Genomic DNA, 24,963 nt, shown 5'->3' with positions numbered 1-24,963 from the left:
TTCAGGGATTTGGTACGGAACTTTGTAATAACGAAGCGTCTTGCGAAGAATGCGAGATTAAATTTCATACGTTATTCTGAAATATTCGGTAATTTGAAATTCGCAGTACTGAAAGTTTTTTACATTGAAAGTACAGTAAAACCTCGTTAATTCGAACTCGAGGGGGACCGGAAAATTGTTCGAATTAAGCGGAGTTTGAATTAACGAGCGGGCGCTAAAAAAAGCGGCCATCACGCCCGGCAGCACGGGCCGAAGCTAAAGCAGGCATATCTGAGATCGTTATCTCTTACTACGCGCTACTACACATTTGCGGCGGGCGATTGCGCGAATTAAAATCATATAGCCTGAATGTCGAAGGAAATAAAGTCAACTTGTTTATGCGGTTGGAGCTAACATCAAAAGGCATTCGCGTAAGCAGCAAGCTTAATGATTAAATATGACACTATGCTTCAAAAACATGTTTATTAACAGCAGATTGGCAAAGCATATCAAAGAGAAAAATAATCGGTGATGCGCATTTGTTTTCGTTTTCTTTGCCGTGACTCGACAAGCATCGTCTGCAACTTGCCCAACAGCTCCAACGCAGCGTCCGAATTATCATCGGCGGAGAAGTAGCGCGCAGCCAGATTGAGTGCTGACGCTGTTTCACATGCACTCGGGGGTGGCAATGGATCGTCGCCTCCGTCGGACTCGTCATCGCTGTCAGCTGTGCTCGCCGCGCCCGAGTTGTGCGGCATCTGGTCACCGCAGGCCGCTTCAATAATCTCGGCATCGCTTAACGGCCCCGATGTCTCCACGCCGCTGTCAACGCCTACAAAGCTCTGGAAGTCAACACCCTCCGATAAAGCAGCGTAGGCAGGGTGCAGCGCGACGGAGTCATCACACTGAGCATCCAGCTCTGCAGTGCTGCAGGCCTCTGGGCCTTCAATGAAGCCGCACTTTCGATAACAGTTCGCGACTGTGTCCGCCTTGACAGCATTCCACGAGGTTGCCAGCATGTGGCAGGCTCCGAGGAGATTGACGTCGTACGATTTGCCGCTGTCCATACACACAAGAATCCGCTCTAGGAGGTGGCGCCTGTACAGTGTTTTGAGGTTTTTAATAACCCCAAGGTCCATAGGCTGCAGCACAGCCGTAGTGTTTTTCGGCAGAAATGCCAGACGGATCGCCTTCAGTCCGCTGATGTCGCAATGGGCTGAACAGTTGTCGACAAACAACAGAACATTCCTGTTCTGTGTCGCGAACTTCCTGTCGAGTGTGCGCAGCCAATCCGTGAAAATTGCTCGCGTCATCCACGACTTTCTGTTGAAAGTATAATCAACAGGGAGAGTTTTTAGCCCTTTAAAGCAGCGAGGTTTCGCTGCTTTGCCTATAACTAGCAAGCGGCACCGTTCCGTGCCAGTCGCGTTTGCGCACACCAACACCGTCACTCTTTCCTTGCTTCTCTTCCCGCCTGAACACGTGTCGCCTTTGTAACTGACAGTCTTGTTCGGCAGCAACTTAAAATAAAGCGCGGTTTCATCTGCATTGAACACATCGCTGAGCGAGTAATCGGCAAGGTAGTCCTTTAGTTGACCTGAGATCCAATTTTGACACGTTTCTTCATCGACTGCGGCTGCCTCTCCACAAACGCTTTTAAACGTAAGTCCGTGACGGGCCTTGAAACGCGACAACCAGCCTTCCGACGTGCTGAAGTCACTTATGCCTATCTGGCTGGCGAAGTCCACTGCCTTTGCGGCAATTATTGGTCCACTTAGTGGAATGTTCCTGCTGCGAACGTCCTTAATCCATGCCATTACAGCATCCTCCATCTCTGGATGAGCCGATGTTCTTAGTCGTTTCCGCGAGGGCTCCATCTCCTTTTGATACGCATTGAAGATCGAGTCCTTAGAAGACCACGTTCGACCTCCTGTAATATCTCCACCTTCGTCTTCAAATCCTTTGCGGAGTACTTTCCTCGGTTTGCCATGATTGGCACAGTCGATGAGACGTCACCAGCGAGACACCAAACAAACGAGGAATATCATGCAACACAAACTTCGCTAGACACTGCGGCAACAAAGACTAGGCGCAAGAGGGGCCGGGTGCTGCGTGCAGGATGAAGGAAAGGAAAGAGTCTTCGCTTCCAGAGCTGCACAAAAAAAGGGTACCGGAAGTCACGCGCTCTCGCAAGGGCTACTGGGAGAGTTTAGCCGATGGCACAGCCAATAGAACGCTGGGCGCAGCGGCGTCGTCTGCTGCATGGGCAGGCGCGCTGGGACGGCGCCCAAGTAGAGGGAACGGGGAGGGGAGGCCCGCTTGATTGAAACGTTTATTTCCATCAGAAAAAAAGCGCAGCTTCAAAAAAATGTGACGTAACCGCCTCTCCCGAGTACTTCCTTCCTCCATGGTCGCGTGCGTCTCCAATGGTCACGACCGCCTCGGCGCAGCGGAAACCTGCAACGGCTTGCGCCGGAGCCACCATTGCCGGAGCATAGGCGGCGCCCGCGGTAGGGTGGCTACTTGCGTGACCGCGCGTCAGCCAAAAATAGACAAGCCAATGCTTCGACGCTCCGGCAGCGAAAACCTGCTACGGCATGCACCGGAGGGTTGGTTCGGGCAACGAAATTCACGTCTCACCTCGTGCGTGCTGACATGTGTGCTGGCTTATTTTTTTCTCATCATTCTGCATTTTTTTTTTAATTTTCAGCGCATTGTATTTGCTACGAGGTGACTTCTATATGCGAGGAGCAATGCCAGCCATCGGCGCCTAGTTCGAATTAACCGACGTGGATACCGGCATATTCGAATTATCGGGAGTTTTGACCCATTGAAATACACAGGGCTTTGCCGGGACCCGGCTGTCAGTTCGAATTAACCGGAAGTTCGAATTAAGCGATTTCGAATTAACGAGGTTTTACTGTATAGGCATTTTGGCGGGGATTTAAAAAAAAATCGTAAATCTGAAAATTTCGTTAATCTGATGTTCGTAGTAACGAGATTTTACTTTATGTACCGTATTTACTCGGTTACGAACCCACTCGCATAATGAACCCACCTACCCCCGATTTTTGCCTAAGAATTTGGAAACAAAAGCATCAGTCGCTAATGCTTCCCCCTGTTTCAGACCGTCACGATCCACAACCCACTTCTTGGCAGTGCGCCAAGATGCTGTGCAGCGATAACATCACAGTGTGTTTACCTTGTTTACCTTTTGACATGAGTTCTAGCAAGGGGGAGAAGCGAACTTGGCAGAGTGCCAGCACTTGTCTGGCTGTGCAAGCATTTTTGAGCGGCGGCAGTGGAACGCCGCCACACCGCCGCCTTGCAGCACTATAAGCGGCGGAAAACGGGCTGCTGCCGCCAGGATTTAGAAACGGCGAGATTCCATATGCTTAGTAAAATGCTGAAAAGAACAGCTGTGCATTTACAGTTAGGCTATTATTTATTCAATGACGACAAAGAGGACGAATTATTCTTTGTGACCCCTTTCTGAACCAAAATAGTAAACCTGTTTGAACCTCTCACGCTTCCTGACGTCAACCGATGCGTAGTGGCTAAGCCTAGCAGCTTTGAAAATCCAGAAGCATTCTGAAAATCTGGCACGTTTCATCGCTTAAATTTTGTGCTGCAGGAATCTTCAGACAAAGCGAAAGCTTCGTGCGACTTTTGTTTGCCGTGAACATGTGGCATAGTGTAGTGGCAACGACGAGTTCATGGTGAAGCGAGAGGCCGCTTCGGCAGGCACGTCCATGTTGTAGAAGCGGACGGAAGTGTGATGCTGTCGCGCCCTGATTGGTCTGCACTGATAGCCCACATTGGCCGCTTCTGGCCAGCGGCTGACCGTCGGGGCCGCCGGCCTACAGTGAACTGAAATACTTTCAAAGGTTCTAGTTCACTGTAGCCGGCGATGCTAAACGCCGGCGTCATGGTCGCCGCTGACCGTGTGCTTTTGTTGGCGACTGATGGGTAGAAGGATGGACACCGCTCGCAAAAAAAAAAGGTTTTTCGCAAGTAATTTGTAGTGCCCGTCTGAAGTCCTAGCCTTTCATGGGCGTTGGCTGGGACCGTGCCGACAGTACTTATCCGTATTTCCGAATTAACAGGGCTCGAATTAATGAGTATTTAGGTGCGAGTTTCAGAGGCTGCGCGGAAATGAGGGTAGGCAGCCGCCATCGCGGCCGCCAACCCCTACCCTCCGGCGCCGCCGGCCGCCGCCCCGGTAATGGCGCCATTAGGCTTCACCCACTGTTCGATGATTTTATCTGGTTCCATCTTCTGTCCCCGTTTAGGACGTGCGCAGCCTCTAACTATGTGGAGGTGCTTTTTTTTTGGCCACGTGCTGTGTGCCAAGCTGCTCAGATGCGGTGGCGCGTAGTTAGAATTATCCATAGCGGAACCGACTCGCTTTCGAATTAACGGGTATTTTTATACACAGATCATTATGGAGCTTGGCTGGACCAAGTAGTGTAGTTCGAATTATCTGCAAATTTGATTTATAGAGGTTCGAATTAATGAGCTTTCACTGTGTTAGTAGGTTTGACAAAGATTCAAATCACACTGTTTTTTCGTGTACAGTGAAAGCTCATTGATTCGAACCTCGATAATTTGAATTTTCGGATAATTCGAACTACACTACTTGGGCCGGCCGAGCTCCATAGAGATCTGTGTATAAAAAAGCCTGGTAATTCGAAAGCGAGTTGGTTCCACTACAGATAATTCGAACTACGCGCTGCCACGTCTGGGCGGCTTGGCACACAGCACGTGGCCAAAAAAAAAAGCACCTCCGCATAGTTAGATTCTGCGCATGTCCTAAACGGGGACAGAAGATGGAACCAGATAAAACCATGGAAGAGTGGGTAACGCCTAAATGCAGCGCCGCGCTGTAGGGTTTGGCGGCCGCTGTGGCGGCTGCCTACCCTCTCTTCCATGCAGCCTCCGAAACTCGCAACTAAACACCCGTTAATTTGAGCCCTGTTGATACTGAAATACGGATGAGTACTGTCGGCGCGGTCCCAGCCAACACCCATGAAAGGCTATGACTTTGGACGGGCGCTACAAATTACGTGCGAAAAACTTTTTTTTTCTTTGTGAGTGTCGTCCATCTGTCCGCCCATCAGTTGCCAAAGGAAGTATGCGGTCAGCCACAATCATAACGCCGGCTTTTAGCATCGTTCACTGCAAAAGGCGTTTGTTGCTATCGCACGTTCCAATGATTGAGTGGCATTAGACGGCGTCCACCCCAATCGCCCATGGCACGATAAAGGGCGACCCACATGGAGCGTTTTTCTTGTGGAAAACTGGCGTCCGGCCGCCGCCGAGCTGGCCGGAAACGGCCAACGTGGGCTCTCAATGTGGACCAATCAGGGCGCAACCGCTTCTGACTTCCGCCTGCTTCTAAACATGGCTGCACCTGCCGAAGCGGCCTCTCGCTTCACCACGAACTCGTCGTTGCCGCTGCACTGTGCCTCATGTTCACGGCAAACAAAAGAGTCGCACGAAGCTTTCGCTTTGTCTGAAGATTCCCGCAGCACAAAATTTAAGCGATGAAACGTGCCAGATTTTCAGAATGCTTCTGGATTTTCAAAGCTCCTAGGCTTAGCCACTACGCATCGGTTGATGTCAGGAATCGCGGGGGGTTCAAACAGGTTAACTATTTTGGTTCCGAAACAGGTCACAAAGAATAATTCGTCGTCTTTGTCGTCATTGAATAAATAATTGCTTAATTGTAAATGCACAGCTGTTCTTTTTAGCGTTTTACTAAGCATATGGAATCACGCTGTTTCTAAATTCTGGTAACAGCGGTCTGGCGGCAGACACCCGTTTTCCGACGCTTGTTGTGCTGCACGGCGGCAGTGCGTCGGCGCACCGCCGCACCGCTCAAACAGGCTTGCACAACCGGACGAGCGCTGGCACTCTGCCAAGTTCGTTTCTCCCTCTTGCTAGAGCTCATGTCAAAAGGTAAACAAGGTAAACACACCGTGATGTTATCGCTGCGCAGCATCTTGGCGCACTGCCAAGAAATACGTTGTGGACCGTGGCGGTGTGAAACGGATGGAAGCGTTAACGACTGACGTTATTTTTTTTCAAATTCTTAGGCAAAAATCGGGGGGTGGGTGGGTTCATTATGCGAGTGGGTTCGTTACGCGAGCAAATACGGTACATATACCGTAATGCAAATGGTTTTCGTCGGTTTTTTCGAGGCCGTTCGATAATTCGAACATCACATAATATGAACTTTTTTCCCGGTCCTGTGAAGTTGGAATTAACGAGCTTTTACTCTAATGACCTTGTGTTAGAAAAATACGGGCTTGTTAAGATGTTTATTGTGCAGTCTAGCGTTTATCCTGTGTTAGAAGTACAGTCGAGCTCACTTATAACAGCCCCACTTATAACAAACATGCACTTAGTGTGAGCAAAGACAATGCAGCCGCCAAATTTGCATTGGAGCTATGGTGCTGAATCTTAGATTGAACGAACGTCTGCAAGCACAAAATTCGGTTACAGCAAACACACAAGCACCAGGAACTTGCACTCTGGGGAACACTGTATGGCCTTATTGTGTTTCTACACGAAAGTTGATACTGCTTTTGACTCATATTTGTGTTCAACTTTCTCTTGGTAGCACGGAAGCTGGATGGTAGCCTTATATGCGGCAACATACGGTAATCGCAGAGTTCGCCCGGTAATGGTAGCGCGTTCCTGCAACGAATTTTTTTGCCTGGGTTTTAATGTCTGCATATCTCCTTTAACTGGTGCCATAATACAGTGACGTCAGGCCCATGAAAATCACTTAATAGAAGATCAAGATAGTCCAGCACACTTTCGTCGCTTGCGCGGGTAAAATCTTTCACAGTTTCAAGTTGTACGGACAGGAAGTTGCATGAAGCATTGAAAACACATGAAAAGCACACCATTTTGTGATCAGATATGCCAGGCTCAACAGTCATTTCAAAATTTTCAATTGAATGGCTAACAAAGACTAGTTCCAGTACATAACTGGAGGAGTCAGTAATACGAGTAGGCTCGTTGACTACTTGTATTATGATTTTAGCAAGCATTATGTCAAACATATAGTACTTAAAGTGACTGTTGTGCATGCTGTCAAGGGGTGGTTTGTTCCAAGTAGTGCCAGGAAAGTTGAAATCTGCTGTCAATATTATTTTGTCGTGGCTAAATGTAGCCATATGTTCGCACAAATTATTCATAAATTGGGGATGAGAATCGGGTGCTCTGTATGCAGGAAATAACAAAATACACTGCCCAAAAATATAGACCTTTAAGGGGGGACACGGCTCTTCGGCTCCGAAAATCGGCCCAAAAATCAGATTTTCAGTCATTTAATTTTCGTGTTCCTCGCACCGTTCCACATCTGTATGAAAATTTTCATCATTATACCCCACGTAATTAAGAAGTTATAGCGATTTAAAAATGCAGTACCACACCCACTGCCCTTTAAATTGTGGACAAACGACACCCAATTTCGATCGCCCGGCGCATCGAAACTACGTGTTCTACGGCGGCCATTTTAGTCTCGTTCGAAAGCGCGGGCTTTCGGCTTAGTTTTTCTTTCGAGCAGCAACCCTGTACATGCTTCCTTCGCCAAAAAGACGAAAGAAAAAATAAATAGCGGCGCACGCAGCTATTGGCCGGTTTAGGCACGTAATCAAAATGGCGTCGTCTGGTTGGTTCCGGCAAGCTAGCCATGGAAATCGGACGCCCGGCGATGCCATTTTGTCTTTCTGCCGACCACGCTAGTGCAATGCGAGAACCATGCCAGGAGGCGCGAAGAAGTACCGCTTTGTGCACAAGTTCGGGCGAAAGCATGCAAAAGGAAAAAAACATGTTAATGACGCGACATTGTTGCATACTGTGCAACAAGCAAGTGCTAGTGGTACGAAATTGCGTGACGGTCACGTTGCGGGCGGCGACGCTTCTCCGTCTCCACTAGATAACGGCGGTGTTCTTCGTGCCAATTGTAGTCGCGTACTAATTGACACCGCGCCTGTCACTAACAGTGACATAACTCAAGCGAGTGCCCGTGAGCAGTCTACACTTGATCGACTGGAATCGACGCCGGCGCCGGCACGAAAGACCGCGCTGTTCGCCGATGCAAGTGGTGCATCCGCAGGATCAGACGCAGACAGAACAGCCTCCTATGCAATAATTGACCTCAGCGTTGCAAACGTCCTCTTGGATGCCGTGCGGTGCAAAACGTGTTGCGGATGCGTGAAACTGATCGTGCTATGTGACAACTGTGGTGAGATTGCGGCCGAGTAGAACTTGCGGAGGGTTGACGGTGAGAAAAAGTGCAATCCTTTCGAGCTCAATATTCTTGCTAGTCGAGCAATGCTGTCGACCGGTAACGCCCAGACAGCAATGAACGATATCTTTTCGGTGATGGGATTGTCGCGCCGTGGAATGCACAACAAGACGTTTCAACGGCACTTGAAAAACACACTGCGACCTGCTGCTACTCGAGCAGCTGCGGCAGCTATGGCACAGGCCGCGCAGGCAGTGGCGAAGGTATATGACGACTTGTGTTTTGGACACAAGGGGAACATTGCCGTGTGTTACGACGGCACATGGATGACGCGCGGGCACTCATCACATATAGCCGTCGGTGCCGTAGTGGAACTCTTCACTGGTTATGTGCTCGATTATGTGGTGCTGTCAAACTTTTGTCTGGGCTGCGAAACTGGCCCAAAGCCGAACACTGACGGCTATGAGCTCTGGAGATCGTGCCACGAGTGCCAAAAGAACACCAACTGCGAGGCTGGCCAAATGGAGGTAGAGGCAGGCAAAATTCTATTGAGAGGTCTCTACAGCACCACAACATGCGCTACACAACGATGTTATGCGATGGGGACAGTCGCACGTTTAATGCCCTTCAAGATGCCAAAATCTATGGCTACATTGAAGTAGTCAAGGAGGATTGCATAAACCATGTGCACAAGCGTATGGGAGCAGCTTTGCGCAACCTCTTGCAGAGGCACAAGGGTGCAAGAAAACAAAGTCTTGGTGGCAGAGGAAGGCTCACAGCTGATCTAGTTGACAAGCTAGCTATATATTATGGCCAAGTGCTAAGGTCAAATGTAGGTAATGTGGATGCCATGAGCGCCGTGATGGCAACATATAACCACTTCACGTCTACTGATGACTGCCCCAATCACACTTTGTGTCCCACTGGTGAGCAGTCTTGGTGCCGCCACAATGCTGCAAAAGCAAAAGAGGAGCCCGAACCGAAGCATAAGTGCAGTGTGCCAAGCGATGTGGCTGAAGCTCTTTTGCCCGTGTACAGTCGCTTATCAGAGAAGAGCCTGCTGCAGAGGTGAATTCGGGGGAAGACCCAGAATTCAAACGAGAGCTTCCACTCGATCATCTGGACCTTGATCCACAAAGAGCGGCATTCGTCACTGTTAGCTGTGGAATCTGCCATAGCAGGAGCTGTGCTGCACTTCATTGCCGGCTGCAAGCATATAGCAACAGCAATTCTGCAAGAATGCAACGCGAACGTGCCAGCAACTGTCTCCAGGAGAGCTCAAGGAAAGGACTCTAGCTGTAACACGCGTTCTGCGAAGAAGCGGGCGGCTTTGCTTGGCTTTGCTAAAGCGAAAAAAAAGAAGCACCGCGACAGCATGCACCCTGACTACTATGCTCCTGGTGCATTTTGAAAGCATGCGAAGGTCTTTGGGGTTTTCTTTCCTGATTAAATATGCTGTGAGGCTTGAGTGTTTCTCACAATTCCCTAATTTTGGTGGTGTTGCATTTTTGAAAGATTAATATCTCCGGTCCTGTTCTTGCTATTGCTATAATTTTTTTATTTTTTTTTGCTAGAAAGGGAACCTTGTGAGTCACATGACACCAAGGTAAATTCAATGACCACAAGAAAAAATTTACTGAGGTTATCTGTCTTGGGTACCCAAATGGACCTTTCCTTTCAAAAGTTACCTATTACATTACTTAGGCTGAAATTGGCATAAGCCATTAATTTTTGCTTTAGTTCACTTTCAACTAGTTTCTGATCATGTTGACATATCAATCATTGACATAATTTACATGTAGATACAGTTGAATCCCGGTACAACGAACGCCGCTTCAACGAAATTTTCGCCACAACGAAGTAATTTGCATTCCCCGTGAAACCCCCATAGGACTTAATGTATTAAAATTTCCTCAAAAACGAAGTACTTTGCGAGCACGTGTTCGCTTCTACGAATTTTTTTTGCGAATTTTCGCGGGTGAGTGGCCCCTCCGTCTTGTCTTTCTTCAGAAGTTGAGTGCTGAAGAGCGACTTTCCCGTTCCCGCCGTTAATTTTTTTGCATCGCAGACTGTTGGGGGGGGGGGGGGTACGCACACTCAATCGCACATCCTCCTCGCGCACACCCTCGTGTGCTTTTTTTTTTTTTCTCCAGATGCCCACGTGATTTTTGAAGTGACGTCACGCCCCGCTCATTGGCTCTTTGCTGGGCTTCTTCGATTGATGTAGCTCGCTGTCATGGTGCTCGCGGTTTCCTGTCAAGCACGAAAGCGCGTCATGATCACTTGCTAGCGGTGTTGGCTGGTAAGCGTTCGCGGCCTCCAAGCGAAGAGGGGCTCCTCGAAAGCGCGTGTAAAATGCGCCAGCGCACGCCACCTGCTAGCGTCTTCGGCCGCGTCCTCCGTGGCCGCGTCGTCTGCTAGGCACCGAGCGCGTTTCAGGCAGTCTGTGTGGACCGGTGGGCGGAGCCATCGGTGGGCGGAGCTTCGTGTCCTGTCGGAGAAAAAAAAAAAAGGAAAACGCGAGAGTGCAGGAAGAAGCCCACTCCGCTTCACCATTTCTTCCTTTGTGTGTGCACCGTTTAGCGTGGTCTCGTCGCGTCTCTGCTCTGCTGAATTCCTAGGATGTCGCCGCCAGCGAAGAAGCGGAAATTTCTTTCGCTAGAAGAAAAAGCGCGTATTATCGCCGAAGCAGAAAGCGGGAAGAAGAAGTCGATTATTGCGGCAGATTTTGGCATCGCGCCGAGTTCGTTATCAACGATACTCAAGAGCAAAGAAAACATCTGCAAGGCACTTGCGTCGGGCACTTCAGCTCAACACAAGAAGGTGACGCAGCCAACTTACGAAGAGCTCGATAAGGCTGTCTACACCTGGTTTGTCGAAACGCGAGCCAAGAACATCCCGCTTAGCGGCAGCATTGTTCAGCAGAAGGCCCTCAATTATGCCTGTTTGCTAGGCCTGGATGACTTTAAGGCCAGCACAGGTTGGCTCAATCGCTTCAAAGTGAGGCACAACGTCGTCGGGAAAGTTTTGTGCGGGGAAGCAAGTTCCGCGGACACTGGCGGCGCCTCAGAATGGGTGGTGGACAACGTGGCTGATATCATGAGCGGCTACGTGCCGTCCGATATAACGCGGACGAGACGGGCCTCTTTTACGAGATGCTGCCAGCGAGGACACTGGATTTTAAAGGGCATCGTTGCCAGGGTGGCAAGCACAGCAAGAAAAGAGTGACAGTGCTGCTGTGCACGAATATGGATGGGTCGGACAGGCGTCCCCCGTTAGTTATTGGGAAAAGTGCTAAACCGCGCTGCTTCAAGGGAAACAGAAGCCTTCCCGTCAAGTACGTCGCTAACGGGCGGTCGTGGATGACCCGTGCCATATTTGCGGACTGGCTTACGGCACTTGACCGCGACATGAGCAGGCAGAACCGAAAGGTTTGTTTGCTCTTGGACAATTGTTCTGCCCACCGCATCGACGACGTCAAGTTGTCAAGCGTTGAGGTGAGATTCTTCCCGCCTAACTGCACTTCGATCATTCAGCCGCTGGATCAAGGCATTATCAGAAGCGTGAAGTGTGCTTATCGGGAGAGGCTGATTCAGCGTATTCTTTTGAATATCGAGACGGGCAGGGAGACGAAGGTGGACCTCTTCATGGCTCTGCAGATTATAGCTGCTGCGTGGAACGTGACGCGGTCCACCTTGATCAACAACTGCTTCAAGCATGCCGGGTTTGTTGACCAGGAGGCGACCAGCACAGCTGCAGCCGCGGAGGATGACGCTCCATCATCGTCGACTCCGGGGATCAGTACGGCCTGGAAATCCCTCCAGGATGCAGGAAACATCCCCGGCGATATCGAGCTGGACGATTTCCTCAACGCTGATGCGGATGTGCTTGTTTACAAGGAGCTCAGTGATGAGGACATACAAATTAAAAGTGTTCGCGAGCCAGAAGAGCCGCCGTCCGAAGCTGAAGACGACTCCGCCCAGGATTCATCCGCCTTGGCAACCTCGTCGCAGGTGTTGGATGCCTTCGATCTTATCAGGAAGTTTCTGGGCTCTCACGACGACGACGTTGCGATGGCTTTCATAACAGAGTGTGAGAGTCGCGTGACACCGCTGCTGGCAGCAAAACGCAAGCAGACAAAGCTTACGCACTTCTGGAAATAATTTTTTTTTCGCAACGCCGCCTCTCCTCCTCCTCTTCTCTCAAAGCTCCTTTGGCAGCTTTTTTTTTTTCAACGGTCCCTCTCGGGGCCACCAATCGCGCTTCGGCAGAGCATGCAGGCACGATGCTTCCCGCTGTGTCTCACTCGAGTTCCTCTCTCTACACCAAGTCGCCTATGCGCAGACACATGGTGCAGTCGTTTCGCGCCACGCACTTTCACGTGCGCGGCGACGTAAGAACAGTCGTATGCAACGCCAGCCCGGGATCAGCCGACTCGGGCTGTAATTTCTCGACAACGAAATTCCGCGACAGCGAAATTTTTCGTACGCCCCGCCGATTTCGTTGTGGCGGGATTCAACTGTATTGTGAGATGTTTTTTCTCGTTTTCTCAAAACTGCAATTTTCAGGGTTCCGCAATTTTGGAGGAGCGATATCTCTTAAACTATTTGTGCTATAGCTCTCATTCTTGTTATGTTAGAAAGAAAAACTCTTGGACAGTGCATTAAGACTAAAATATGTTCAGTTATTACACAGCAACATTTACAAAATTAATTATAAATCTTGGGTGCCAACTTGGGCTTTTTGTCACAAAAGTTTGACTAGGTGTAACCTTGGTTGAAATTCTTCTAGCACATTAATTCCTGTCTTGTTGCACTCTGTGATCCTTCTAGATCACTCTGGCAGGTCTATTCTCATCATGCCACAGAGTGTTTAGTAATTAGCCCACCTCCAAATGAGCAACGTTAATCAGGTGAAATTTTGAAAACTATTTCATCTACAAGAAAACTAATCAGATATTTGAAATCAGTATGCAAAAATATACAAATGGTGCAAGTTTCAACCAGATCCACCCATAAATAAGGAAAAAAGTTCTAAGAGGGGTGTCCCCCCCTTAAAGTGTCACTCATGATTGTCAATCTGTTGTAAAAGAAATGCAGACAATGGTTTGTTTTTACTAGAACGGCAACTCCGTCTCTCTTGACTCTCTATCACGGCGAAATACGCGAAAAGTGACACTAAACTGAACACACATGCACACATTTTGTACGTCCATAATGCACTCAGCACAAGAAGCAGCGCTTGCTGGAAACCCACTTGGTTGGCTCGAAGTATCCCTGGCTCCTCAATGTGACATCACCTTAGCCGACATGGACAAGGTTTCCCTCTCCGCTGTTCTCCTCTTCTGCGCCCGTGCAGTACGCGGGAGATTTGAACACTATGCTTTCAATTGGTGATTGTGCCATTGTTTTAGCCAAAATCGAAAAATTAACTTCACAGACATGATCAACCAGTCTACTTCAGAACACTAGACTGTAAGCAGATCAAGAAACTGTCTCAGTATCCTTTTTAAAAAAAGTCATGGTTTATTGCTTTACTATGCCAAGCATTATCCCAGCTTGTTTCTTGTGCAGAAAATTTGTTTGTGCTTTGGCCGTCATTTTAAGTGTCAAAACAGTAGTGAAAGCTAATCTAATAACCAAATTTATGGGTACATAAAAAAAGATTTATCTCATGACCATGAATTTTTTTTATATGCATAAAAGACATTGTGCTTTCATACACAGTAATTTGAAGTGAATTGGCTTTATTTTTTCTTTAAATATAAAATGCTGAAAAATGTACAAAACTAGCAATTTAGAAAACATTGTCAAGTTTATGTTGTTGCTGTAGTCATTCCAACTGTACCTCAATTTGTCCAGAAGGCAAAGAAGCCAATAAAAATATTTCGGAGTTTATAAAACGTAAGCTGTGTGCAAAAAAAAAAAATTATGATCCTGAGAAAGGTTGCTTTTTGTGGTATATTCAGCCATGAGTTGCATAGTGATGTGTTTCTAGTCAAGATATGAGAGGTGGTATGTTGCATGGTACTAGTCAGTGGCATTTATTTCAGGAAGTTTAATTGGAACATTTTACGAGAAAGTCATTTTGCAAGTTCAGCCCCCACACCCACTCTGGCGTTGCTCCGTGCCTGCTCTTCACTGCAGTGTACGATGGAGCCCGGATGAAAACACACACTTAATCAACACTGCGCTGCCCAAATACGATAGTTCACTGGGCTTGGACACTGCCAGCTTCAGCATTACAGAAATCTGCTCAACGGCACAATTACAAAAAATGAAAATTACCTAAGTGGCCACATAGCGGATGCTTCAGGACACCTCACATGGTTCTGTTGGCTGTGGCTGTTTCTGGGTTTATTTTTTTTAAATAAACGTCAATGCTTCTGCATAGTATGGTTATATTTGTGAGCCTTGTGAAGAAAGCTGTGTTTAAGGACAGGTACTTTTTAAGGCTGTTTCAGTGGGGTATTTGCTTCTTTCTCAGAAACGCACCAATCATGTTATCTCCTTACAGGTTAAAAAGCTGATCCGCGATGATCCACGATATGCCAAGTTTTCATCCAGTGAACGCAAGTGTGAGAAGGAATTTAAGGAATACTTGAAGGACAAAATGGCTGCTGCTAAATCTGACTTCCGTGAGTTGCTGAAAGAAACTAAGACAATAACATACAAGTAAGTATTTTTTTTTATCTGGAACCTCAAAGGGAAGTCCTTGCACATACAGTAGCCGACGGGTAATTCGGACTCCAATAATTTGGACTTGTAGGATATTTCGGATCTCGATGAGGCACCGTCAGTCACCTCATAGAAGCGCATACATATTCGCAACGGATATTTCGGACTTTTTAGATTTTTCGGACTAATTTCAGTCGTCTGCAGGCCAAAATCAGCCATCTTATCGGCTTTTCGCCGGCTCAAAATGCGCCATCTTGGATTGAGGTGGATTTATGCTGCAGTTGGCTTGGCTTGACACACTTTCGGTGCCTCATTGTTGCCAGTAGAGGTCCGTGCGATCTCTGACACTTGAGGTGGCAGCCGGATTGTCATCGCCGCCAACTTGCTCTTGTCGCCGCATTGCCGCGGGCAGTTATCGCTTGTCCCATACATTGAAAATCGGTTGTTGAGAAGGAAATTGTGCAGGAGCTATCTCACATCTCGGTAGAAAAGGATAAATGAGGGACTGAGAGAAGAAAGGAAAAAAAGAGGTGCCGTAATGGAAACATGGCCACTGCGGTCGGGTTCCAACCCGGGTACTCCGGATCAGTAGCCGAGCCCTCACCACTGAGCCACCGCGGCGGGTGTCTCATACGTTCGCCATTCGCCGTTTCATCACTTGGGTTTTTCTGACCGCGTTGACCGAGTGGCGCTCAGTCTTCACGAAGTTACATCTGTTCGCTGTTTTGTGATTGCGTCCGGCGGTTCCGCTGCTTTGAAAGAAAAGTGCCTTATCTTTGCGTGTGTTTAATGAGCAGTGTGGTGCACAGTCGGGTTGTGGACAACATGGTCCTGCCGGGTCCGTCAAAGAAGCGTGGGAAGTATTCCAACTAAATGCGGTGACCTTGCTGTCTAGCGTGTACAGTGAAAGCACAACCTTGGCGCAAATCGTCGCCAGCAAGAGAAATTTGCCGTAAGGTAAAATCAGTGACATTTTTAAGCCGATTTCATCTCAATAAAGTGATTTTTTTGTACTTCACGGATTTTTCGAACTTCAATTATTCGGACCATTTTTCGGGTCCCTTCGAGTCCGAAAAATCGGTCGGCGACTGTAATAAAATTTGGTTCCTTGTGTTGTGCAGGTCCAAAAAGCAAATTGAAGAATCGGAGCAGCACTTGTTGGACATACAAAAAGTGCTTGAGGTATGCGCCACAGTGTTGTCATGAAAGTGGCATCTTTTATTGCAAAAGGAATCTGCTACATACCCTGTGCATGTGTTACACAAGTGTGCTATGCAAAACATGAATTGTGTATGGGCCAGGGAGTCTTGGCTGCTGTTATTGCGGTGTGAATGTGAGCATTGAAAAGCTTGATCTGTGCCTCTTTGCTTTAGAATAGACAAGCACATGTTGATATGCCAAAAGGGTGTCATTAGCTCATGAAGTATTGCACTGCCTATGGCAAGGCTTATGTTTGGCCATTTTATGCGTTAGCAGCAAGCAAGCTCTGCATAAAGAGGTCAGTTGCCACCAGCTGTTTTGTAAGAGCCGTTCTCGATTGCAACACTTTTGATGTGTTAGGGGGGGGAGTTTCTTAAATGAAAACGTCTGTTGATAAGGCGCAGGTACGAAATCTTCGGTCAGGCAGTATTTATTTACTGCGTGGTAGTATGTATTTTTGTGTGCTCATTCTAAATATGCAGTTTAATTTTTGCATTTAGTCTTTGTGCAATATTTTGTTCACTTCTACAAGCAGCAGAGAACCAACAATCACGCGTGAAAGTTGGCGAGCCCTTCCCGGTGGCATTTTCATGCTCACACCCTTCTCCGTCGCTCGCATCTACGTAAACACGTTGAGAGATGGTTTTTGGTTGGATTCTTTCAGGCGTCGGGCAGCTACCATGGCCGCGGCCAGTAAGTGGCGTAGCTCCGGCGGGTCAGGAAGCTCTCCCCCGGAGGTGGGGCCGGCGTAGGAGCGCGACCTTTCAACGTACAAAAAGTGACGAGAGGAGAGGGAAAGGCGCTAAGACGCTGAGATTCAAATTTTGACTACAGATAACTGTTTCTACAAAGGGCATTAAAAAAAAATCTTCCTGGACAATATTCGTGAAGCGGTGCTTTAACATCCCAGGCATACCACAACTATAAGCCCCTTTCAGAGCCCCTTTAAGAAGTTTTCTGCAGAGAACTTGCTAAAATGCATGCCATTTGGTACGTGGGGTCCCGAAGTGATACGTGGGGTTCTTTAACGTGCACTGACATTGTACAGCAGACAGGCATTTTTGCATTTCAGCTGCATCATAATATGGCCGCTGCAGCCGGGATCGAACCTCCTGTTTGATGTCAGTGCATGTTAAAGAAATTAACCTGGAGCCCTCATAGTATGGCATCCCTCGTAGCCCACCTGTTGCTTTGGGTGTTAAATCCTGCAAATGACAATTTACGACCTTCGAACCGGCAGCCAAATGCTAAAGCCACTGTGGCAGGTATGCATGCCATTTGTTTTTCTTTGCATTAAGGAATGCAATAATGGTACAATTACATATTATCCTCCCTATCATAGAACTTCAGTTATAGAGTTTTGAAATTGTCACGTCAAAAATGGGAATAAAAATTTCCCATTTCTGAAGTGGGAACTTCAAAACCCTATGACTCAAGTTCTATGATAGGGAGGATGATAGGTAATTGTACCACCATTGCATTCCTTAGTGCCAAGAAAAATTGCTCTGGCACGTTGCGTAACGGAAATAGAAACGTTTGTTTGCTGCTTTGACGTGCAAGGGCAGAAGTAGATATTACTTGAATATGCATCAAACATATATTGCTTTCCATTAAGTAACGCGTGCAAAGATTGGCTGCCGAAGCGTGGTCTATTTACTTCTATCCGCGACTGTACATCAAAAGTGACAACTTCGACTTGCTATAGGCCAAGTTCTATGATAGGCAGGATGATAGGTAATTTTAGTAAGCATGTGCGAATAGTAAATTATCTGTTCAAAGCAAATACGGAGCAAATACATTTAAACCTAGGTGTAACAAACGTCCATTATCGCAAATTCCTCTATATAAAGTTTTCCAATTCCCCAATGCCACCTCCATTGACGCACGTGTATTTGAGACCTCCATGTAACGAAGGTGTTGCGGCAGTTGACCTTGATATATTGAAGTAGCTACACCATCTGTAGGGGGTATGCACTGGTGCACAGCTGCACCGCCACGCTGCAGTGCGCTGTCACCGGCCGCCATCATTGAGGTGCACGTAGCAGGTGAACTCCTGCTATGCAAGTATGTTTTCTTCACGTGTCGCATTCAGACTGCCGTTTGGAATTCGCGTGCATCAGAGATTCAAGGGGGATCAAACCCGCGACCAACTTTCGTCGCTGCGCCTGTTTTCTCGGCTGGCTCGAGCAGCGCTAACAAGCACACCTGCCCAATCAAAGTGGCATTCGTTTACAATGCATTTCGTGCGGCTATCGCGCCCGGCGGCTACTGGCTGAATCTCCGATGCACGCGGATTACGAGCAGCAGCGCGACACGCAAAGAAAACATGCTTGTGGAGCAGGAGTTCATCTATGACGTGCTCCTCGATCAAGGCGGCTGGCGGCGTTTCATTGCAGCACCGCTGCTGTGCACCAGTGCATACAGGGTAAACGTGGATATAACGAAACTGAAAAAAGTCCGAGATTTTTTGTTTCATCCAGGTTTTCGTGAGAAGAGTCGAAAGGACACTGCAGAAGGGAAACCAAAATAAGAAATAAATATAGGTGAAATCACCCTGAAAAGATTTACAAAAAACAGCATCACTCTAAGTCATAAACGCGGAAAAACGCTTCACAGCCGCTTTGATAGCTGCCACCACCTCTGCCGCGGCTCACGCAGCGCCGCTACGAGTGGGGTGGAGAGGGTGGGGGAGGCGAGGGTGTCGCGGCTGAGCTAGAGGACAGCGCGCACCACTGACATGTAGGCCTGCATAGTCCGATCGTCCGATAATAGGGCATAGGGAGAAAAAAACGACACGCATACACCAAATAACGTGGTTTGCCAAATTCACCTAGGCAAATGAATGAAACAAAAAAAATGAGACAAAAATAAATGCTTTCAAAATGTGTTACGTAGTGTTCAGACAGCAGCAATCCAATGTGCACTGAGCATCATAGTCTCAAGCCCTTACCGTGCGATTATTTATATGCTGCTGATTCAATGAAAAAGTTGCCGACGGATTTTTTAGACACGTTGCATTTGATGCTGCAATTTCTCCGACCTAATTTGCATGGCATACAGTCACGTGACTGCACTGCGCACGCAGTATCTCGTGTTCTTACCACTGCCGGAGGAGGCAATGCTCCAAGCCATCTGTTACACGAAAGTCTAAAAATGTCATTGAAGGCATCGCATGCACGGTGGATGTGGTACAGTGTTCTAGAAGGCTTTGTAGTGGCAAGTGTGAAGCGGGTTTCGATGGGAGGTGCTGAATGAAAAAAAAAGCGGTTGGCCGCGCACAGCGCTGCCGTCGAATACTGGAGGAGAAAAGCTAGCCGTCTATGTTGCTGTGTCGCTGCATTCAACGAGTTTTAGCATTCCCGTTGGAAAAGGGTGACGGTTTAAGCTCGTTGGGGTAACAAAAGCAGGTAAGAGAGTGCCTCGGAGACATAAAATATGCGAAAAGTTACAAAACGCGAGGCGGCTCAGCACGCATATCGAACCCTCTACAACTAGCCGACCGCGAACACGTCGCCCGAGCGGTGCACCCTGCAGATGCATTGCCTGCCAAAGGCACACACAGCAAAACACCATCTGGGACAAGGAATATGCACTGCAGAGCAAATAGGCAGCCAGCGAATGCGGGTGAAGTTGACAAGCAATTACAAGTGATAAGCAGTGTAGCTTGAGAAGTGAATGAAGAATGGCTAAAGTGAAAGGGAGGTGAAACCACTCGGCAGAAACGCGGAACAACGGTAAAGCAATAGAGAAAAGGTGTGGACGAAAAGTAGATGTGGGAAAAGCGAAAATGAAAGGTTTGGTTCGGTTTTATGGGGTTTAACATTCCAAAGCGACTGGTTACGAGGGACACTGTAGTGGAGGACTCATGATAATTTCGACAACCTGAGGTTCTTCAGCGTGCACTGACATCGCACGGTATGCTCGGGCCTCTGACACTTCGCCTCCATCTAAATGCAACCGCTGCGGTCGGGATCGAGCCCGTGTCTTTCTGGCCAGCAAGCCGAGCACTACAACCACTGAGCCGCGGTGGCGACAAAAGGGAAGGAGAGCATGAAAAAAAATCATAGCAACCGCATTTCTGCTGCATGATCCAGAGCATCGATTTCGCGATGCATGTGATCCATATTTGATGCATAGTGATGTGAGCACCTATACGGCTTGTCAACTTCTAAATGTCTCCAGGCAGCACGGTCTCCATGCAGACTCCTGGCAGGACGAAAACGGGTGCCTTTATAAAACGTGTATGAAAAAAAAAAAGCTCATGGATTTTAGTAGCGAGTGCAATGGGGGCTTTTATTACTCTAATATGTCCATTGTTCAGAATTTCTGGAGCAAGATGACAATTGCGCCATGTGGCATTCATTTTAAAACAGCAAAAAGACCAAAGCTGACAGATTCCTGGAAGTTAACTTTGTTCATGACCTATCCAGCTAGTCTAACCTGTCAATGTTCTGCTCTGGTTTCATGACAGTGAAATTTCGTGTCAGCCAGATTTTTTGCAGGTCTCTGTGAATGTTTGTGTAGTGGAGTATCACTATTTTTTTTTATTTCATAGGGTCCAAAACTCCCTGCATGCACATTATATATGTGGCATGCTGGTGTAACAGCTGAATCTTCTGACCGGTCTTAACAGGCATCCGTCTAATGTTTATCTCTGCTGATTAGGGCGCTCGCTTGGGAGTGCCAAATCTTGGTGAAGAGGACTTGCATTTTGATATATGAGATGTGGCCTTTTGCAGTTCTCTGTCAGCAAGAAAAAATGTCGAGTCCTGGCCTTTTTTCTCTTGCAGAAGGACAAGCGATATCTTGTTCTGAGCTGTATTCCTGATGAGCGACGCAAATTGCTCATGGCATACGTGGAGGATCTTGACCGCAGAGGACCACCACCTCCACCCACTGCATCTGAGCCCACTCGGCGCTCCAACAAGTAGCTGCTGCTGCCTTTGCACCTCCTTTTAATGCTGTTCATGCCATCCCTCATTGTGTCCCATGCTTGCATCTGCAGATGCCTTGAAATAAAGGGCCCCTGTGAGAGGTGTGCCAATCCCATTTATAGTGTTTCTCGCATTTCTCCACACAGCAGCGCATGCTGCGACGGAATCCCGCCTGGTCCGTTGCAAATGCGTTGACAAAAATACACACCTTTACAAGGGCTTTATGGTACCGATGGACGTTTAATACAGTCGGATGCTGCTCAAGAACAACAGGGATTTACCCCCTGAATGCTTAAGTTGCGTTAGACTACATCTCACTATTTTAAAGCTCTCAAGAGCATCGTTGCACAATGGGGCTTGCATCAGGTGCAGAAGTCTTCACAGCATGCACTGCTGCCTTGCACGTGCTAGGCACCTGGGATTGCATACATGCAAAGAAGTGCAAAGTGAATATGTTGGTTCCATTTGTTGGGAGGGTCTTCTTTAAGCATTTGCTGCTTCAGTTCAGTTTTATCCAAATGTTATAGCCAGTTACTGAATATACATTAGCTATTATATAAGACCGTTCATGTCTAGTTGAGGATCTGCTTTGTACCTTGGATGAAGGTATTGATGTGTACTTGCAAATAAAGGTTATGAATGAGGGAGCCACTGCATAACCAAGGTGCTGAGGGAGCAAAATATGCTAAAAAATGCCCTCTGGGACTGCACAGCTACCATAGTTGATTTTTAGGTTTTCCATCCTACCTATATAAAGAGCATTTCTTCAGCTTTCAGAAAACATGTTACGCTTGGGTCTTCATGACTTCAAAAATGCTTTTTTCACCCTTTTCCGTGGTCGCGGCGAGCGGAGAAGTGGGAATTTTTGGAGGCTTTATCTAAAAATGCCTTCACATTACTGGGGATAGAATCAATAGCCTAGGTCAGTTTGTTTCCTAAAACAAAAAAAAGTACCGTATAAACGCGTGTAAGGGCCGCACCCCGTATTCCCAAAGGAAATATTTGAAAAAAAAAATCCGTGTAAGGGCCGCACCCAAACTTTCCAGGAAACACGCAAGAATAGCCTTCGAAATACATGCGCACAGGAGCTTCGAGGTGCCGCCCATGAATGGCGCCCAAGGCCGCGCCATCGGTTAAGAAAAAGGTTAAAGAAACAGAGAGAGCTCTGTGGAAAACAGGAATGCTGACAAAATCGGCACTGGGAAAATACCGGACCTTTAAACAGGAAATTGTCAAAGAAAATATCTATGATAATTGTAGGGGAAGCTCTTTGTTGTTTGAGGCCAGGACTGGAGTTTTGCGGACTAAGACATATAGAGTCAGGTACCACGAGATAGACACGCTGGGCATTGCGTGCGGAGAGGAGGAGGAGGAAACGGCTGAACACTTGATACTTTTCTGTAAAGTGCTTCACACTGCAGTGGCAAGCAGCGGGGCTGACATACCCAAGGCATTGGGGTTTAGGAATAGTGAAGGGAAAGTGGATTTTAAGAGGTTAGAAGTAACCAAGCGAAGGTTATCTGATTGGTGGCTAAAAGCAAGAGAGGAGTAAAATTTCACAAGACATGGCTAAGCGTAAGCGTCTACGAAAGATCGGCGAGCCAAAACCCGCAGACGACGCTTTTTCGCTGAATGGCGGCTGTGGCGCCATCTGTTTTCGGCAGTGGAAAGCGTACGACAAGGCCGCCGAGACCAACGTTACTAGATGGCCGAGTCGAGCGTTGCAAACAATATTCTTATTAAGGTAAAGCCTCTTTAAATCAGTTGTTTTGATATTTTTCCGCTCCATTAGCCGAAAATGTTGTAAGCGCTTCAGTTGAAGCGGACGCAAATGCCGAACGGCTATTCAAAGGGCGCTCGACTACTGATCCGGAGTTCCCGGGTTCGAACCCGACCGCGGCGGCTGCGTTTTTATGGAGGAAAAAACGCCAAGGCGCCCGTGTGCTGTGCGATGTCAGTGCACGTTAAAGATCCCCAGGTGATCGAAATTATTCCGGAGCCCTCCACTACGGCACCTCCTTCTTCCTTTCTTCTTTCACTCCCTCCTTTATCCCTTCCCTTACGGCGCGGTTCAGGTGTCCAACGATGTATGAGACAGATGCTGCGCCATTTCCTTTCCCCAAAAAACCAATTATTATTATTATTCAAAGGGCCCGCGCTCCTTGCAACGCTCGCCTCGGCGGCCTAGTCAAGACGCTTTCCGCTGCCGAAAACAGATGTCGCCACTGCCGGTTTTCAGCGAAGAAGCGTCGTCTGCGGGTTTTGGCTCGCCGATCTCTCGTAGACGCTTACGTTTTCGCATCATGTGCGCCTGAACTAAGTAAGTACCATTGTCAAACTTGCTACGATACAAAAGTTACCATAATACGGAAGCTCTGTGTGCAGTTTCACCGCAAACGAGCCAGCGGTTGAGGCGGGGAAATTTTTGAAAGTGTCAGCGATAAAAACGCACAATACTGTATATCTGTTGGCTACGTACAATTTTACGCTACTCTACAGCATGTTTTCAAATAAACGCACGCTGTAGAATGATTCTCGCGGCTAAACTGGTGAATTGTTCGAGCTCAAATTTCACGCAGAAATGGCATTTGGTCGGCAGAATTGTTTTATGCTACGTTTGGGGTACTTGCCTGAATCGTTAAGAAGAAATCTGATATTTGCATCGTCCGCAGCGACAAAACATAACAAGCCGCCTTCTCCGTGATTGCACCGGACACCAACTCTTGTGTCAATCATGGTGATTCGGCAAAGGAGGGTAACATTTTGAGGGAGGTTTGGGGACACTTTTCTACAGAATACTTTAAATTTTGTGGAATCTTGGCCAAACAAAAGGGTATGGACCTCCTTCACCCCGCGACGTCACGAGGATGCGGTGGCGCTGATGTCAGGAGCGACTTTCGCATGGTAGGCAAAACAGGTTCCGCTTGCCCGTGCTATGGTGGCTACCGCAGCTGCCGCAGCTATATACCGGCGGCTGCTTCAAGCCTGTGCACTGCAGAAGCAGCATGTATTGACCAGCTGCGTCACTGCTGGATCCGCGTAGTAGCATAAAAAATATTAAATTAGCCTCGATAGGTTTCTCGCGCATAAATGCCGCATTCGGAAACTGGCTAACAGGCATTGGGCCACGGTAGTAAAGCGCGAAGTCTGGGAGTCGATAGGCACTGCCACTCAATGCACTTAATAGCATTCAAGTTACTGCGTTCATGCACCTGAACTTCAGGATAGTAGGCAGATAATTGCTCAAGGAAAAAAAAGACACATGCAGCTGCACACGTACTTATCACCTTGAGCCGGAGTGGACGGGGCGCCGACAGGTTCACTCGCCCCCAAGGAATGCGTTTCTCTTGTTAATAGCACACCATGTTTTAATGGCGCGTTTTATCACATTTATTATTTACTTGAAACTGTTTCTTGATATGACGACGTAATTATTTCATTCGAGTAGAAAGAAGTCTGGTAAGTTGTGTCAATCTTGCGCGGTCGCGTTGGTGTGCTTAGAATAGCGTACCTTAAGTGTGCTAAACGCCATATGCTTTTTCATTGTATCATGCATGTGTCATGTTTCATGAGGTAGTACATGATCGCGAAGCTTGTTTGGAAAGAAGCAGCCGCAGGCGTGCTACTAACAGACACGTGGAGAGATTGAGAGGGGGTGCGGCAATGAAAAGTATTTTCGTTATTTATGCACGCGATATGAAACTAAATATCGTGGAAATTTGAAATTGCTACGCTAGTTTCAGTAATTCCTTTTATTTATAGCTATACCTGGTGCAGTTCTGGGTAATTATAATTAACACCGTCGTCAAGTCCCCCCAAGGTCTCAAATAATTGAGTAGATAGTGCGGTTTTTTTTTTATGCCAGCATGTACATAAAGCCCTGTTCTGTACGATGCCGCGATTAGTTCTT

General features: G+C 47.6%; 1 protein-coding gene and 1 long non-coding RNA gene across 2 annotated transcripts in view; one reads left to right on the top strand and one right to left on the bottom strand.

Moving 5' to 3' along the window:
- LOC144110263 (transcription elongation regulator 1-like) overlaps positions 1–21,168 on the top strand; it is a 151,089-nt gene extending 129,921 nt beyond the window's left edge. Inside the window, 3 exon segments of the mRNA XM_077643107.1 lie at positions 14,759–14,916; positions 16,041–16,101; positions 20,910–21,168. Coding sequence (XP_077499233.1) covers positions 14,759–14,916; positions 16,041–16,101; positions 20,910–21,050 — 360 coding nt within the window. The 3' untranslated portion in view covers positions 21,051–21,168.
- The window catches only part of LOC144110273 (uncharacterized), a 114,423-nt gene that overhangs the window by 50,610 nt on the left and 38,850 nt on the right, over positions 1–24,963 (bottom strand). The window lies entirely within an intron of this gene.

Source organism: Amblyomma americanum, chromosome 1 (assembly GCF_052857255.1).
Source record: "Amblyomma americanum isolate KBUSLIRL-KWMA chromosome 1, ASM5285725v1, whole genome shotgun sequence".
NCBI classification, from domain to species: Eukaryota; Metazoa; Arthropoda; class Arachnida; order Ixodida; family Ixodidae; genus Amblyomma; species Amblyomma americanum.
Note: the sequence above shows the minus strand (reverse complement) of the source record. Positions and strands in the feature narration are given on the sequence as shown.